General features: G+C 42.5%; 1 protein-coding gene across 1 annotated transcript; it reads left to right on the forward strand.

The window, feature by feature from the left end:
* The first annotated feature begins 1576 nt into the window (after positions 1–1576).
* LRRC31 (leucine rich repeat containing 31) lies at positions 1577–12636 on the forward strand. Its single transcript, XM_072344330.1, has 10 exons — positions 1577–1972; positions 2487–2744; positions 3931–4080; positions 4441–4608; positions 6482–6649; positions 7303–7470; positions 8221–8388; positions 9408–9575; positions 10785–10952; positions 12009–12636. Exons 1-10 carry the CDS (start codon positions 1960–1962, stop codon positions 12326–12328), a joined length of 1749 nt encoding a protein of 582 aa, XP_072200431.1. The 5' UTR covers positions 1577–1959; the 3' UTR covers positions 12329–12636.
* Positions 12637–13066: the final 430 nt, after the last annotated feature.

Here is a 13066-nt window from a genome sequence, read left to right on the forward strand (position 1 = left end):
TGGGCTACTGCAAAGCAATGTCCATGCATTCAGCCCTTGCTCTGGTCATCCTGCTTTGCTTTAGGATAATCTTGCTGTCCCTTCATCCTGCATAGCTTGCTTTCTAGGAAGAGGAAATTAGGTCGCTGTGAAAATACAGTTCCCTTCTCACCAGATTACAGGGATGCTGTAATGGTGCCATGAGGTATTTTTACTCTCATTCAATGGCCTAAAGTGCTGATAGAATTTCTGAATGGTCAATGCATCGCTTAATGCACTGATGTCAGAGCACTGAAGCGAGCCAAGCCTAACCACTGTAATCAGTGCTTAACATGCTTAAGGATTTCCCCAGTTCCAGGGATCGGAGATTATCAGATATTCCCATTCCACCTTCCCATCGAAGCACGGTGGGCACGGAGCCCTGAGCCCAGCAGAGCCTGGCACACATGCACAGACATGGGTTGCCTTCTTGTTGTTTCATCCCTGGGCACTCTTGTTAAGCACGACATTGAAAGTGGATGAAAGTTGTTAGGTTCAACAAGTTCCTGACTGACAGGAGTGCTTGGGGTTCTCAGTTCTGTGTGACTGAGACACCCAGGTAGGGGTGCAGGACTCACAGAGGTTCTCTTTCCCTGTGGGTACAGAGCAAGGTGCTGATTTCAGAGCTTGGGTCATGACAGCCACCCCTGGGCTCAGGAGGCATTACAGCCAGCTTGGAGATTCCTGCTGTTTGGGAACAGTTACGTGCCCTTTGTTCTTGCAGATAAACACTGCCCACGACAGCAGCTGTGTGCATTTTTTCCTTCTGCAAACATCTTTCTGTGTAATATTTCTTATGGGTGGGAGGACTTTCCTGCTGTTCACTTATAAGTTTTCTTCTCCTAATCTTATCCTGTTGGCACCCAGCAACACACTGTGCCCCACTCAGCCCTGTCTGAATCATTTGTACGTTGACACACTGAGTCAGGGCTTTCCTCCTCCACTGTCTGCCCTGCTTGCACAGCAGTTGTTACTTTTATTGACCAGCTTTATTGCTCCCCACCTAAAGCACTCCAGCTTGCATATGTCTGTAGTGTTTACACACCAGTGAGAGGTTCATGTATAAATGGTGTTGGAACAGGTACAGGTGAAGGTGAGCAGGAAACGATGAGGAAAGCTGAGTCTGCCACATGAAGGGAGACAAGAAGAGTTGAGTTGATGTAGGTTATGTGGGTGAGAGCATCACAGATAATGGCCAGGAGCATCTGAGCTAGAAATCATAACTCTCGCTGTCATGGAAATCAGACTCTCACACACACACAAATACAGGGCAGCTTGATTTATGCACCTGATGTACTCTGTATGTCGGACTGTGCTATCATGCTGTCACAGACAAGCAGACTGTGCTGGGTGGCACAGCAGGACCTCTCCTCTCCTGCATGCTGTGCCATGAAGTGCTCAGCAGTGAGCTACCCCTCTGTGTTCCCTTCCATCACCAAACTACGACTGCTTTGCTCAGCCTCCACCTGCACTCCTGACAAGTATGGACAAAAGGGGTGGGAAAACAAAGAGCTTTTCTTCAGGTGCTGCTGTAACCCGACCTGCGAGGTGACTCAGTTGGCAGCAGCTGTGCAGGACGAGGGGCAGTCAGGGTGCAGCACTCAGTCTGCATTGCCACTTCCTTCTTTCTGCCTTGCCAGGGAGCTCAGCTGCAGCTCCAGCAGAGAGCAACCATGTGGATTCTCAGCTTTCCCCCCTGAATAACGAGTCTGGGGCAGCAGGCTGCTGTCAGGAGAGCTGCAGGGCAGTGGAGCAGCAGGAAGGACTCGCAGAGCTGTTGCACAGAGCTGTCACTGTTGGGCTGATGAAGACGGAACACTCTAAGGAAAAGCACCTGGAATGTCCTGATAGGTAGACGTGAAGTTTTGTTCACGTGCCATGGCTCACTACTGCCAGCCCTGAAAGTGTTGTAAGGGGTGAAACAAACCCACAGGTGTACCGATGGAAAAGACAGGTATGTTTTTTTGTCTGTTTAAAATAATACAGTTTTACAGCAAGAAAAGCAACCAAGGTAACTGGCATTGCTTTACAGCTCAATAAATATGCACTCACATCTACTTGCTCTGCTTTGCACACCTCACCTTCCTGACAGCCAGACTAACCTTTGGCATGGGTCACTTCAGTGCCAAACTTACCTGACTGGGATGTCTTTAATTTGACCATAGGGAATGCAGCAGCTTCAGCCCTTGGGCTCCCAGTAGCCAGGTGGGGTAGCCTCAGGAGCAGTCTGTGCTAACAAAGCAGCAGAAAATGAATCTTGGACCATGTCACAGTGAGTCTGCTATGCAAGCATTACCAGGTCCTTTCAAAGGAGGAGATACGAGCTCAGAGTGTAGTTCACTGAACAATGACACTGATAGTAGCATAGGGGGAAGAAATGGTCAGTGCATCTGCTGTTACGAAGGACGGTACGCAAGAGTGAATGTTGCTAAAGATAATCCCTTCTGTGTCTGTTGATCCGCTGAAAGGAGACGCACGGAATTGCCAGAGCAAGAGTGAGGAGGACATCCCAAAGAGCTCCCCATTTGACTTTGTTATGAAACAGTTCCAAGGGAAGAGATCATCTCCTGGCAAAAGAAAAGAGCAGCCTTCAGCCATCCAGAAGTTCTTCAGTGGCTTTGACTTTGGGAAATCGGAAGGCAAGGAAAGACAAGAAACTGAAGAAACAGAAATAAACAACTGTAGAGCTGATGATCAGAGTGAGAAGGAAGACCGCTCAGTAGAAGGTAATGCTGATAGCATGAACAAATCCATGTGGATGCATTTTAATTTCATAGAGAACCATTTGCTTTTCTTGCTAGACAAAATGTGATATTTTACTGCCTACAATTCATCCTTTAGCCAGAATTTGCTTCTGATTGAAACATTACCAAGGTTGTGCCCTCTAACATGACTGGTGCCAAGCAAGGAGAGGGGTCTGTGCTGCTGAGGAGGATAAAGATTTTGCATGACCTCCCTCGTGGTCTCCAGTGTGAGAGGTCGGTGCTGGAGGCAGCTTATTCATTGCAGAGCTTATTTGGCTTCAAAGCCAAGCTTTGAGCAGTACCTTGGCTTGGTATGTTTAAGACTGGTTTCTGTCCACCCTGCTGCTAAAAGGATCTGAAGGCAGACAGAGCAGATGCTTCCTACCTTGACACCTGTGAGGGGGAGGGAAAGGGAAATTCATTGTGAGTGTTATTTTGTTCATACAAGAGCATTCTCTACACACCAGCGAAAATGAGGCTGTTTTAAAAGGCTGCTGGAAGGTGAGGTTTAGAGCCCCATCCTCTGTTCTAAGAGTTCTAGGAAAACAATGAGAGGGCAGCTGCTGTGAGTCGGGTTACTGCTTTGTGTACCTTTCGGTGTTTTGTTTCTTTTTCTCTTTTATGGACTTTAGATGAAACTGTCAATTTATTGAAGGGTTTAGTGAGCAATACAAATGAAACTTTCCTTGCTGTACAAACTACATGCAGGAAGAAAAGCAGGAAGCGTATTGCACAGACAATGTATGAAGTGAGCACAGGCTGTCATAAAGCAGGAGATGATCACCATACAATTGCAGGGCCGCTCTGTTCTGACTGATCCAGTACAGGCTGTACTGCAGCCATGTGGCACATGGTACGCAGAGGTGGTTATGTGACAGAGTAGCTGCAGTCTGGAGTTTTGCAAGAATTTCACGTGCTTGAATGAGTAGTGCAAACATCCTGAGTCACTGGCGTAAGGTAGCACGGAGATGGGAAAAAGGATTCTTTTCTCATTAAGCATCAGGAGCTTTGTATAGATCTGACCTATCTTACCACTCAGGTTGATGGTTCTCGCTGATCAAAAGCAGAGCCTGGCTTACTGGCAGCTTTAGTTCATATCCTGAAGTCTCCACCTGGCAGTCTGGGTTGGTTGCAGAGGTAACCAGGGCTGTGTTTCTTTGTTACTCAGATGAATCTTCGCAGCTGATTTCTGAAGCAAAGTCACCATCTGGTGAGCAGAGACTTAACCAGTTCATGCAGAAACTGGGAAAGAAACCCAACAGCAAGAACCTGGATCTCAATAATAGCGCATTAAGTGCAGCAGATGTAGCAGAACTGGGTAAATTGTATTTTATTCGGTTAGACTCTTTGTGTATTCCTTTAATTCTGATTGCCTGCTCCGTTGTTCACTCTTCTCTTTCCCTTTCTTTTATCTCAGGCTTTATATAAGATCTCATTTCGAAGTCCCAAGTCCTTGGGAAACATTAACAAATAAATTGTATTAATTATGTAATACATAAAAATAATAAAACCATGCAAGTCTGTGCAGCAGGAGAATACCTTGTTTCTCAGGCTGCAGATAAGAAAGTTGAGATGCAACTTGTCATGATTTTCTAATGTTTTAGAAAGCACATCTGCATCGAGACATATTGACATCCAGGGTTTGCACATCATGTACAAACAATACTTTTTTTTTCAGCTTCTTTACTGCCATTTCTCCCAGAGCTGGAAGAAATCAGCCTGTCCTGGAATGGTTGTGTTGGAGGGACTTTGAGAACCCTCACCGCTCAGCTCCATCACGTGAACCTGCTAAAAGTCCTTCGGCTTAACAACTGCAGGCTGTCAGCTGAGGATGTCACCTCCTTAGGTACAGGCATTTATGTTTGCTTTCAGACAGCTTGGGTGTAATGTAATCCATCTGCATCCTGTCCCTGCTGCTTCCACACTGGGCAGTGTGAAGTCCTGCTGCGAAACACTGGAAAGAACCTGGGGTTATGAGTGACCTCATACATTTGAATAGCTGTGTTGAGTCCATAGCCAAGGGCACAGAGCTTTCACATTCAGAAGGCAACAGAATTCAGTCCTATTTGCAGAAAAACATGTTTTCCATCTGGACTAGTTTTTGTTGTTGTTGTTGTTGTTTGCTGTCTTTAATGGTAGACAACAAAAATGGTAAAAACTGTTAGTGATAATAGGGTCAATTTAGGATTTCATACTGCAGGTTAGATATAGTGCTTGTCACAAGATATTTGTTGGTCTTTTGGAGGAGACTTAAAACCAACAGTGTTGTCTCAGAGCCTTGTAACTTGTTTTTGTAAGTTTGGAATAAACTTGTTCCTCTGCTTACTTCTTTGCCTGGAGTGCGTGCAGCCCTGCTTTTGGCAAAGCTTGTCATTTGAAGGTTTTGGTGCCATGCACTCAGGTCCTAATGCTGAGTCGCTTCTCTCCAGGCAAAATTTGATATCTTTGAGATGTGGAATAGCAACACTTTTGCTTTGATTTGCCTTTCATTTTGAAAATAACAAGGCCAGTACTGCCTGTGTGGCTTATCCATGGATGTGCATTTGTGGACTTCGTATTCAGCTCAGAATTAAATGCCTCAAAACCATCTTATCAACTCCCCCCAATTGCTCTGAGCTGTGACTGTGAGAGGTGGAAAGAAGCCATTCCTGGGTTTGACTCTCTATTTATCTTCTGAGTAGAAAATGTGTCTGGAATGTTAGTCCCCCGGTCAAACAGTAACAAGGTTTGCTTTAGAGCATTGCTCTGTGTTCAAGAGTGGGCAATCATTTAAAAACAACCAACCAACAACAATAAAAAGGAATAAATCCAACCAACAAACCAAAAACCATCAACAGATCAAAGATAAAACATACCCTTCTTTTCTGAAATCTGGATTTCCAATTATAACAATGGAAAAAAACATTATTTGTATTAGAAATCTTTTGTGAGGTATCAGTTAAGAAAACGTGGAGATGTGAGAAGTTATTATTATTTAAACAGCATTAAAGATTTCTGGGTTGATTGTGAGACTTTGGACCAAATACTATGAATTGCGTTTGCATATGGGCTGATTAAATGATCTTGTCTGGAAATACACACCTGCTTAATCCCCCTGCAGAGGAATTTAGGAAGTTGGATTTTGCAGTGGGATATTAACGTTACAAGGCAGCATTAACACAGTTCAGATTGGCTGCTGTGTCAGGCCTGGAAAAAGCCAGTTCTGGGGAATGCAATAAAAATCAGTGCTGTCTGCCTTGAAATCTCAGCAAGCTAGTTTGTTTCCAAATGATGCTTACCTTGATTCCTTATGAAGTGAATTGAAAAATCCTGCTGGAAACAAATGCTTTAAGTCTGAGAAATAGCTGTGATAAGCCTTCTTTCACCCCATCCCAAGTGTCCTGCGGACACAGCGTAGAAGACACACTGTAAGTGTGCCAAGTAAAGTAAGGCAGAACTATACAGGACAGTAAATTCAGACCTGTCACTTGGATTCATTTCCCTGTAGATGAGACTTTCTGGGTCATGGCTTAGGTCTGCAATGGTGGTCATGCAGTCTGATGAATATTTGGGAACCTGGAAAAATACCAGGTCTGTGTGCACTGTGACAGTCACTTGTGTTCTGTTTTGCACCTTGGACAAAGTGAGGCTAACTTTACTCTCATATGTATTCAAAACTGTGTTTTTGTTTTGCACTGAAATTGATATCTAGAATGAATCATCTTGGACTTCTGTTCCAGGAGAGGCATTTGAAATGGTTCCTCAGCTTGAAGAACTGGATTTATCATGGAACAGTAATATAGGTGGAAAACTGTCACTGCTGACAAAAAAACTTCGGAAAGGATGCAGGATTAAACTTCTGAAAATGACGGATTGTAACCTGACAGCCAAAGATGGAGAATCCCTTGGTACGTGTATCCACACAGCTAGACTGAAGGACTGGCTTCACAGACATGAAACTCAGCTGAGTTAGATGATGGCTGTATTGAGATCGATCTTAGTTGAAAGCTGTTAATTTCAGGGTTTTCGTTATAGCAGTATTAATCACTCAGTAAAAGAAGGGCTGAGGGATAGGAATTTGAGTTGGCATCCAGTTGCCACCTCTCCCTTATTTCTTCTTATCATATCTTAATCTTATGTGGTCTTTTGATCTGATTGAGTGTCTTGAAAGGTTTTTCTCCCTCAAGAGAAGTGCCTGTGCTCTGTTCTGATCTTTACTGCAGGAGGTGGCTCCTGTGCCACATACAGTCTTAGATCCATTCATTAGAAATTGTTCTTTCTCTTTGTATTCCTGATTTTTATTCTTCTGCATTTTTCTTACTATCTTCTATTTTTTTTATAGATTACTTTTTTCTATATGGGTTTTCACTGATTTTCTTGATTTCTATCTAATCAATGTTTTGCTGTATTTTTGGTAGAATAGGAACCTGGGAAGTTTAAACCACATGCATAGGTAGATCCAGTCTGCCTTTTCCCATTTGTCATAATGCTGTTCTGTGCTAGGGCTTATCTGTATGTTCCAGACAGTTACCAATTCTAGTTTTCTTCTTTTTCTTCCCAGCTGAAATGCTAAACGTGCTCCCAAACCTTGAAATATTGGATCTCTCTATCAACAAGCATGTTGGCTGCAGCATGAAGGTCATTGCTCAGGACCTGAAAAATGTACCAGGCCTCAAGGAGTTGAACTTACAGATGTGTGGATTAAAGCAGGACAGCCTCCAGAGCTTAGGTTAGACTTTACGTTCAGAAAATCTTTCATTCTGCATAAACTACACATCTGAAACCCATTTCAGAAAAGCAGTGTGGTAGGCTCTTGCTGATGGTTTGTCAGTATTAATGGACAATGGTTATTTGCTGCTTGAGGATTGATAAAAGACTACAGAGACTTTCTGCAGGAATAGCATTTATCTTCCCTGAGCTCAAGCATGTGAAAGTCAGTGGGGAGAGTCACCTTCCACACCATTTATCTGAGACACATCCTAGGGTAGATTAATGGCTCTCTGGACATGCTTCCTTCCTCTCCAGACAGAACATAGACAAGGGCACAGACAGTCTTAGCTAACTTCTGGAGACTTAATCCTACTCTCAGAGGGGAATCCGAATCTGCCATTGTCACTTAATGACTGTCCGGTGAAGCCATACTAAATGGACTTACTATCTCTGTCTCCCTAGTGGAGGTCTTATCTGTAAGACAAAACAACTGGCACTAATTAGCACTTCCAGTAGTCACTTCAGCAAAAAGCTGAGGATTGAATGGATTTGGGGATGAATTAACCTCACCTTCACCTGGTCTTTTAGAGAGGAATGGAGAAGCTTTGCAGTATTACTGTGTCTGCTGCGATTATATGCTGAAGCTTAGTCTAAAAGCTTTGCTTTCAATACTTTGTGCAGAATTTGACATTAAAGTAAATAGGTGTTGAAGCTGTGACCCTTGCTATTGTAGTAGTCAGTGACCAGCCTGTTGTCGTTTCCTTTTCAGACAGTGCTTTACAGCATCTTACAGCACTAAGAAAATTAGACATATCATGTAACAAAGAGATTGGTGGTGGCTTTAAGGATGCAACAGCTCATTTGGCCAGCCTGAAAAATCTCCAAGTCCTTGACCTCCACCAGTGCTGTGTAACAGAGGAAGACATGGCCGCTTTGTGTAAGGACATCTCGAGGAAATGATTTAAGAATGTGTGGTTTTGACGTCTGAAAATACTTCAAAGGCATAAGAGATTCTGTGTAACATAGTCTAAGAGATCTCAGTTCATTTTTTGTTGGGCAGCTCTGGAAATGCAGCTCAGGGAATAGCTTTCTTGATCAATATGGAGTGGGGTTTTTTTTCTATATCAAAAGAAGTCCCATAGTGGCTGATCCCACGCGAAACTAAGGGCTTAAGTCTGCCATGATTCAGACCCATGATGTGAAGGCAGGAATTACCCCAAATCCTGCTGAGGATCAGTAAATTGGGAAATGTCCAGAAGCAATCTCACTGCTGGATCCACGGCTATTATGTGCATGCCGTTATAACTGCCTAAAACTACCTTAGAGATCTCTGAAGTGGGAAACGATGTTGGTCTCCAACTTGTACGTACTACTAGGAAGGAAAAGACCTCTCCCATTCAATCAGTGAGGCAGCTTATTTGTTGGGTACGTTACCATAATTTTTTTATATTAGTTTTTACTTTTTAGAACAACAAAGAATCACAACTTGAAATCTATATCATCTAAATCTTATTTTTCGTTGTGAAAAGGGTAATTTGAAAAGCTGCTGATGAAGTATTGGGAATCATTATTATTATTAATATCGTTGGTTTTTAAGTTTCTTCTGCACATACTAAAATCAATAGAGAACAGTCACATTAATACGAAGTAGTTCAGGTTAGCAGTGGAGACTTCTAGAAATAATCCTCATTTAATATGAAATTCCCTACTTCACCTGGAAAACTTTGGCAGGAAACTGTCCTGACAGCCTTCAACACAGTGTCTGATAATACCTAATTTCTTAAGCATTCCTGCAGGAAATGACAAGCAAGAATTACTCAGGCTATATTTGAGTGTCAAAAACTTGGCCTCGACTTCTGGGTTGATTTATAAAGACAAGTAAAGAATGATGTCAGTCAAATACACAACTGCGTTAGTTCTGTATCCGTGATTAATAAATACTTCATGTTTTCAAAGCCCAGGTGATACCTTTACTCTCCAGTCTTCAAGAGCTGAATTTATCCTGGAATAAAAACATAGGAGTCTCATCTGATCCTCTTCTCAGCAGACTCAGATTTTTACCAAAGCTGAAATCTGTGGCCATCAGCAATTGTGGTTTAGGCGAGGATTCCTTTTCATCTCTAGGTAGGAATGTTTTCTTAAACTGTGTCTGTTCTCAGAGTCTCCTTGTGGGACCAAACACTTCATTCTCTGTTGGCTGAACTCCAAAAATAATGCTTGCATTTTACAGTACAGGTCCTGAGTGGAAAAGTAATTGTCGCTTTCTCCCCTGGTTGCCTTATGATGAAAGCAGTGCTTTGTGGGACCTGGTTGCAAGGGAGGATCATTGTATGTCTTCCCGTTTCACCTGAGTGAATGAAGTGCTTTTAGTCCTTTATCTGTTAGTGGGCTGTCATGTACTTTTTAATATTGGAAGAGAAAGTAGCAGAACAAGATTCATATTATGGTGGAATTGCAGTTTTTTTGCAAATCTTCATTTGTAGTTTATTAAGGTCAAGATTTAAAGGTTTTTTCCTCTCACTACAGATAAAGTAGGAACTTTCTGACTTATAGTTAAGTGTGGGGCAATGGAGGAGCTAAGAAAATGACTGCAGTAATGGAAAAGGTACTGCACAGCCAATGAAGAAAAGTTCAGTCTAACACAGGATATGTATATTCAGCCTCGTTTGCTTACTTATTCCAGATCTCAGTGGATTAGTGGCTGCACTGTTCCTTTGATAGGAGTTCCATATGGCACACGAAACCCAAGTACAGGGGGATCTGTTAGGATGCACTGTGTGTTTACTGTACATTTGATACTCTTCATTATTGACACTGAAACCCACAGTAAAACTTGACTGCCTTTAGCCAAAGCAGCATCAAGCTGAACTGATCTGAGGTCCCTGCACCATGTTGATGTCATTCCAGTTGTGTAAGAGTGGCATCATGGAAATCGGTGTTGTCAAAAGATACGCTGCATTTCACCTTGAATTTTCTGGGTTTAAGTGGATTTAAAATGCTTTAAAAATGTGCTGTTGTATTAAACTGACTTAAATTGGATTGTATTAAATTGGAACAAGGTTAAGCCAATAATACAAACAGAAAGGAAGGAAAGTTCTTCTGAGAGTCCGTAAAGAATCTGTAGACAGGCCCTTGTTACGTTCTGTAATGAACACAGGAGAGATGTTTTGTGATTTTTTTTGTCTGACTTTTATTAAGACAAAATAAGTCATTTCAAGCATAGATGGGCAGCCAGTCAGGAGTCTGTTGGCAGGTGACTTGCTGCTGAGGTGTCTGTTAGAGCCACATTGTTTTCTCTTAGTAAGCAGAAGTTGCTGGTCTTAATCTTTTCAGCTGAGGCTGCCCTTCACCTTCTTGAACTGGAGATATTAGACCTTTCTTGGAATAAATGCGTTGGTGGAAACCTAAAGCTGCTTTTGGGAGCACTAAAGCTTGCAACGGAGATTCGAGTGTTAAGACTGAGCAGCTGTAACTTGGTGGCTGAAGATTTGGCGCTTCTAAGTACGTATGAAATGGTATTTACTAGCAGTCAAGGAGCCAGTGCACACAGACCACAATTCAGAAGGGATTTGTTCCATGTGCTGAGCACGTTTTTGGACAAATCAAATGAAAAGATGGAAAACACAGCGCTGCATTTCCCAGAAAGTATTCTCATTTTGCTGAAAGCTGTGCGTCCTGAACATGCAAAGACTGAAATGGATAAAAATGCAAAGAATCATCTATGTATTAATACAAAAATGCAGCACATGGAAAAAAATGCACGGTTCAACACTGTTTTCTATATCAGATTTTTAATCCTGCCTCTCGGGAGTTCTGTTTTGCTCAGCTATTTGGGTCAGTGACTGATGAGAGATCATACATGCTGGCAGCCAGTAAGGCAGACGCTACCAGCCCAGCTCTCAGTCCATTAGGTACATTTCTGGAGTCCAACTGCGGTGGGAGAATTAAAATAGAAATATTTTAGCCCACTTCTCAGCAGCTGCTAAAAATGCTGGAAGATGGGAACCCAATGAAGGAATACATTTCAGGGCTGTTTTGAAAACCTGTTTATTTTAAAGGCATCCTTATGATTCTGCGGGCCTGACTCGCGGGTTTTGAATGTCTGAGATAGGCAATAGCCCTATGATTGCTATTAAGGCACTGTAATCTGGAGGCAGGTGAGAAAAAGCCTGGATATTTTTGACTTTACAAACATCACCCTTGACAGGTGGCTCTTTTGTTGATTATCCATTAAGGATCTCAGCTACCTTTAGGGTATATTAGGCCCATTACTCTCCCACAGTGAGATGTGGCTGTTGTAATTGTGCAAACTCACTGAGTTTTGCTGTTCTCCTTCTAAATCTCCCTACAAAGCCTGCCTGTCTATTTTAATTGGCACCTGTTATATCCTCCAACTGACTTCAAGGTTTTCAGGTTGCCATACAGTTTTATGTTTGAGTCCTGCTGTTTGACTGCTGAAAGACTCTAAATAACATGGTATTAAAATACTCATCTTATAAGCTTTTAAAGCAATTACCAGGATGTATTGATGGTGATTGTGTGTGTTATTTCTTGCAGCGTTACTGTCACGTGATGGCCACCTAGCCAGGTTACGGAAGCTGGATTTGAGTTACAATAACAACATCTCAGATGAAGGGTGGATGTTTTTCTGTCAAGGCTTAGCACTATTCAAAGAGCTCTCAGAGCTGGATGTCAGCCTTCGCCCTTCATCCCGCCGTGCCTGTGGGACGTGGTTCAGTGAGTTGTTAGCAGCACTGACAAAGCTGCCTGCATTGGCAGAGGTGGGGATGCAAAGATGGGTCCTTTCAGAATCTCAGCGTAAACAGCTGGAAGGTTTTAATCAAGACAACAAAAGAAACGTTCGTTTTGACTGTTGATGGAGGTTGAAGGTTTCTGGAAAGCCTTTCACAAGCAACATATGAGCTGAGTACTGTGTGTCTCACGCTTAGAAAACCACAGTTTCTAGTTATCTCACGAGAGGACTTGAAATAGTTAAAGATTTTATATTAAAACAGTTATTTAACTTCCTACACACATAGATTATTCCATTTGATAACATATTCTTTTGGATTCTCTGGGCCATGCTTACTCTGCTATTGTGACACTACTGAATATGCTTAATCTTCCAGTTGTGAATGACTGATACCAAAGGAGCAATGGCGATTGCACATAGACACGTTGCAGGTTTGCCAGTGCAAGGAAATGAATGGGATATGCACTATTGCAGATGGATGGGCAGTGTAATTATGGCATTACACATACAAGGAAGATGTTTCCAATGCAGAAATACCTGAAACCTCTATGTTTTAAAATTGAGTTTCCCTTTCCTCTTGTGTTTTAATTTTTGTGAATGCATTAAAGCTACGTAATGGTGAGATTTGGAAAGCGTCCCAGCAACTCAGGATTGTATGTCAGTCCAGTAAGAGGAAAACAGCAAGAGTTGTTCTGCCTCTGCTATGGCTCTCAGTGCCATCTGATAGCATAGATGAATCCTGCATACAGAATCAGCATAAAATCAAGGTAAGAAAGATTTGGTTGGTGTCTTTGCAAAGGGAAATGCTGCAGTAGGTTAGATTAGGAGAGTCCTGCTATCTTAACAATGGTCTGAGTCTTTC

The sequence above is a fragment of the Excalfactoria chinensis genome, chromosome 9 (assembly GCF_039878825.1).
Source record: "Excalfactoria chinensis isolate bCotChi1 chromosome 9, bCotChi1.hap2, whole genome shotgun sequence".
NCBI classification, from domain to species: domain Eukaryota; kingdom Metazoa; phylum Chordata; class Aves; order Galliformes; family Phasianidae; genus Excalfactoria; species Excalfactoria chinensis.

Coding starts and splice junctions, on each gene's coding strand:
- LRRC31 (XM_072344330.1), top strand. Junction 4,609..6,481: donor TGAGGATGTCACCTCCTTAG/GTACAGGCATTT, acceptor CTTCTGTTCCAG/GAGAGGCATTTGAAATGGTT. Junction 9,576..10,784: donor GGATTCCTTTTCATCTCTAG/GTAGGAATGTTT, acceptor TAATCTTTTCAG/CTGAGGCTGCCCTTCACCTT.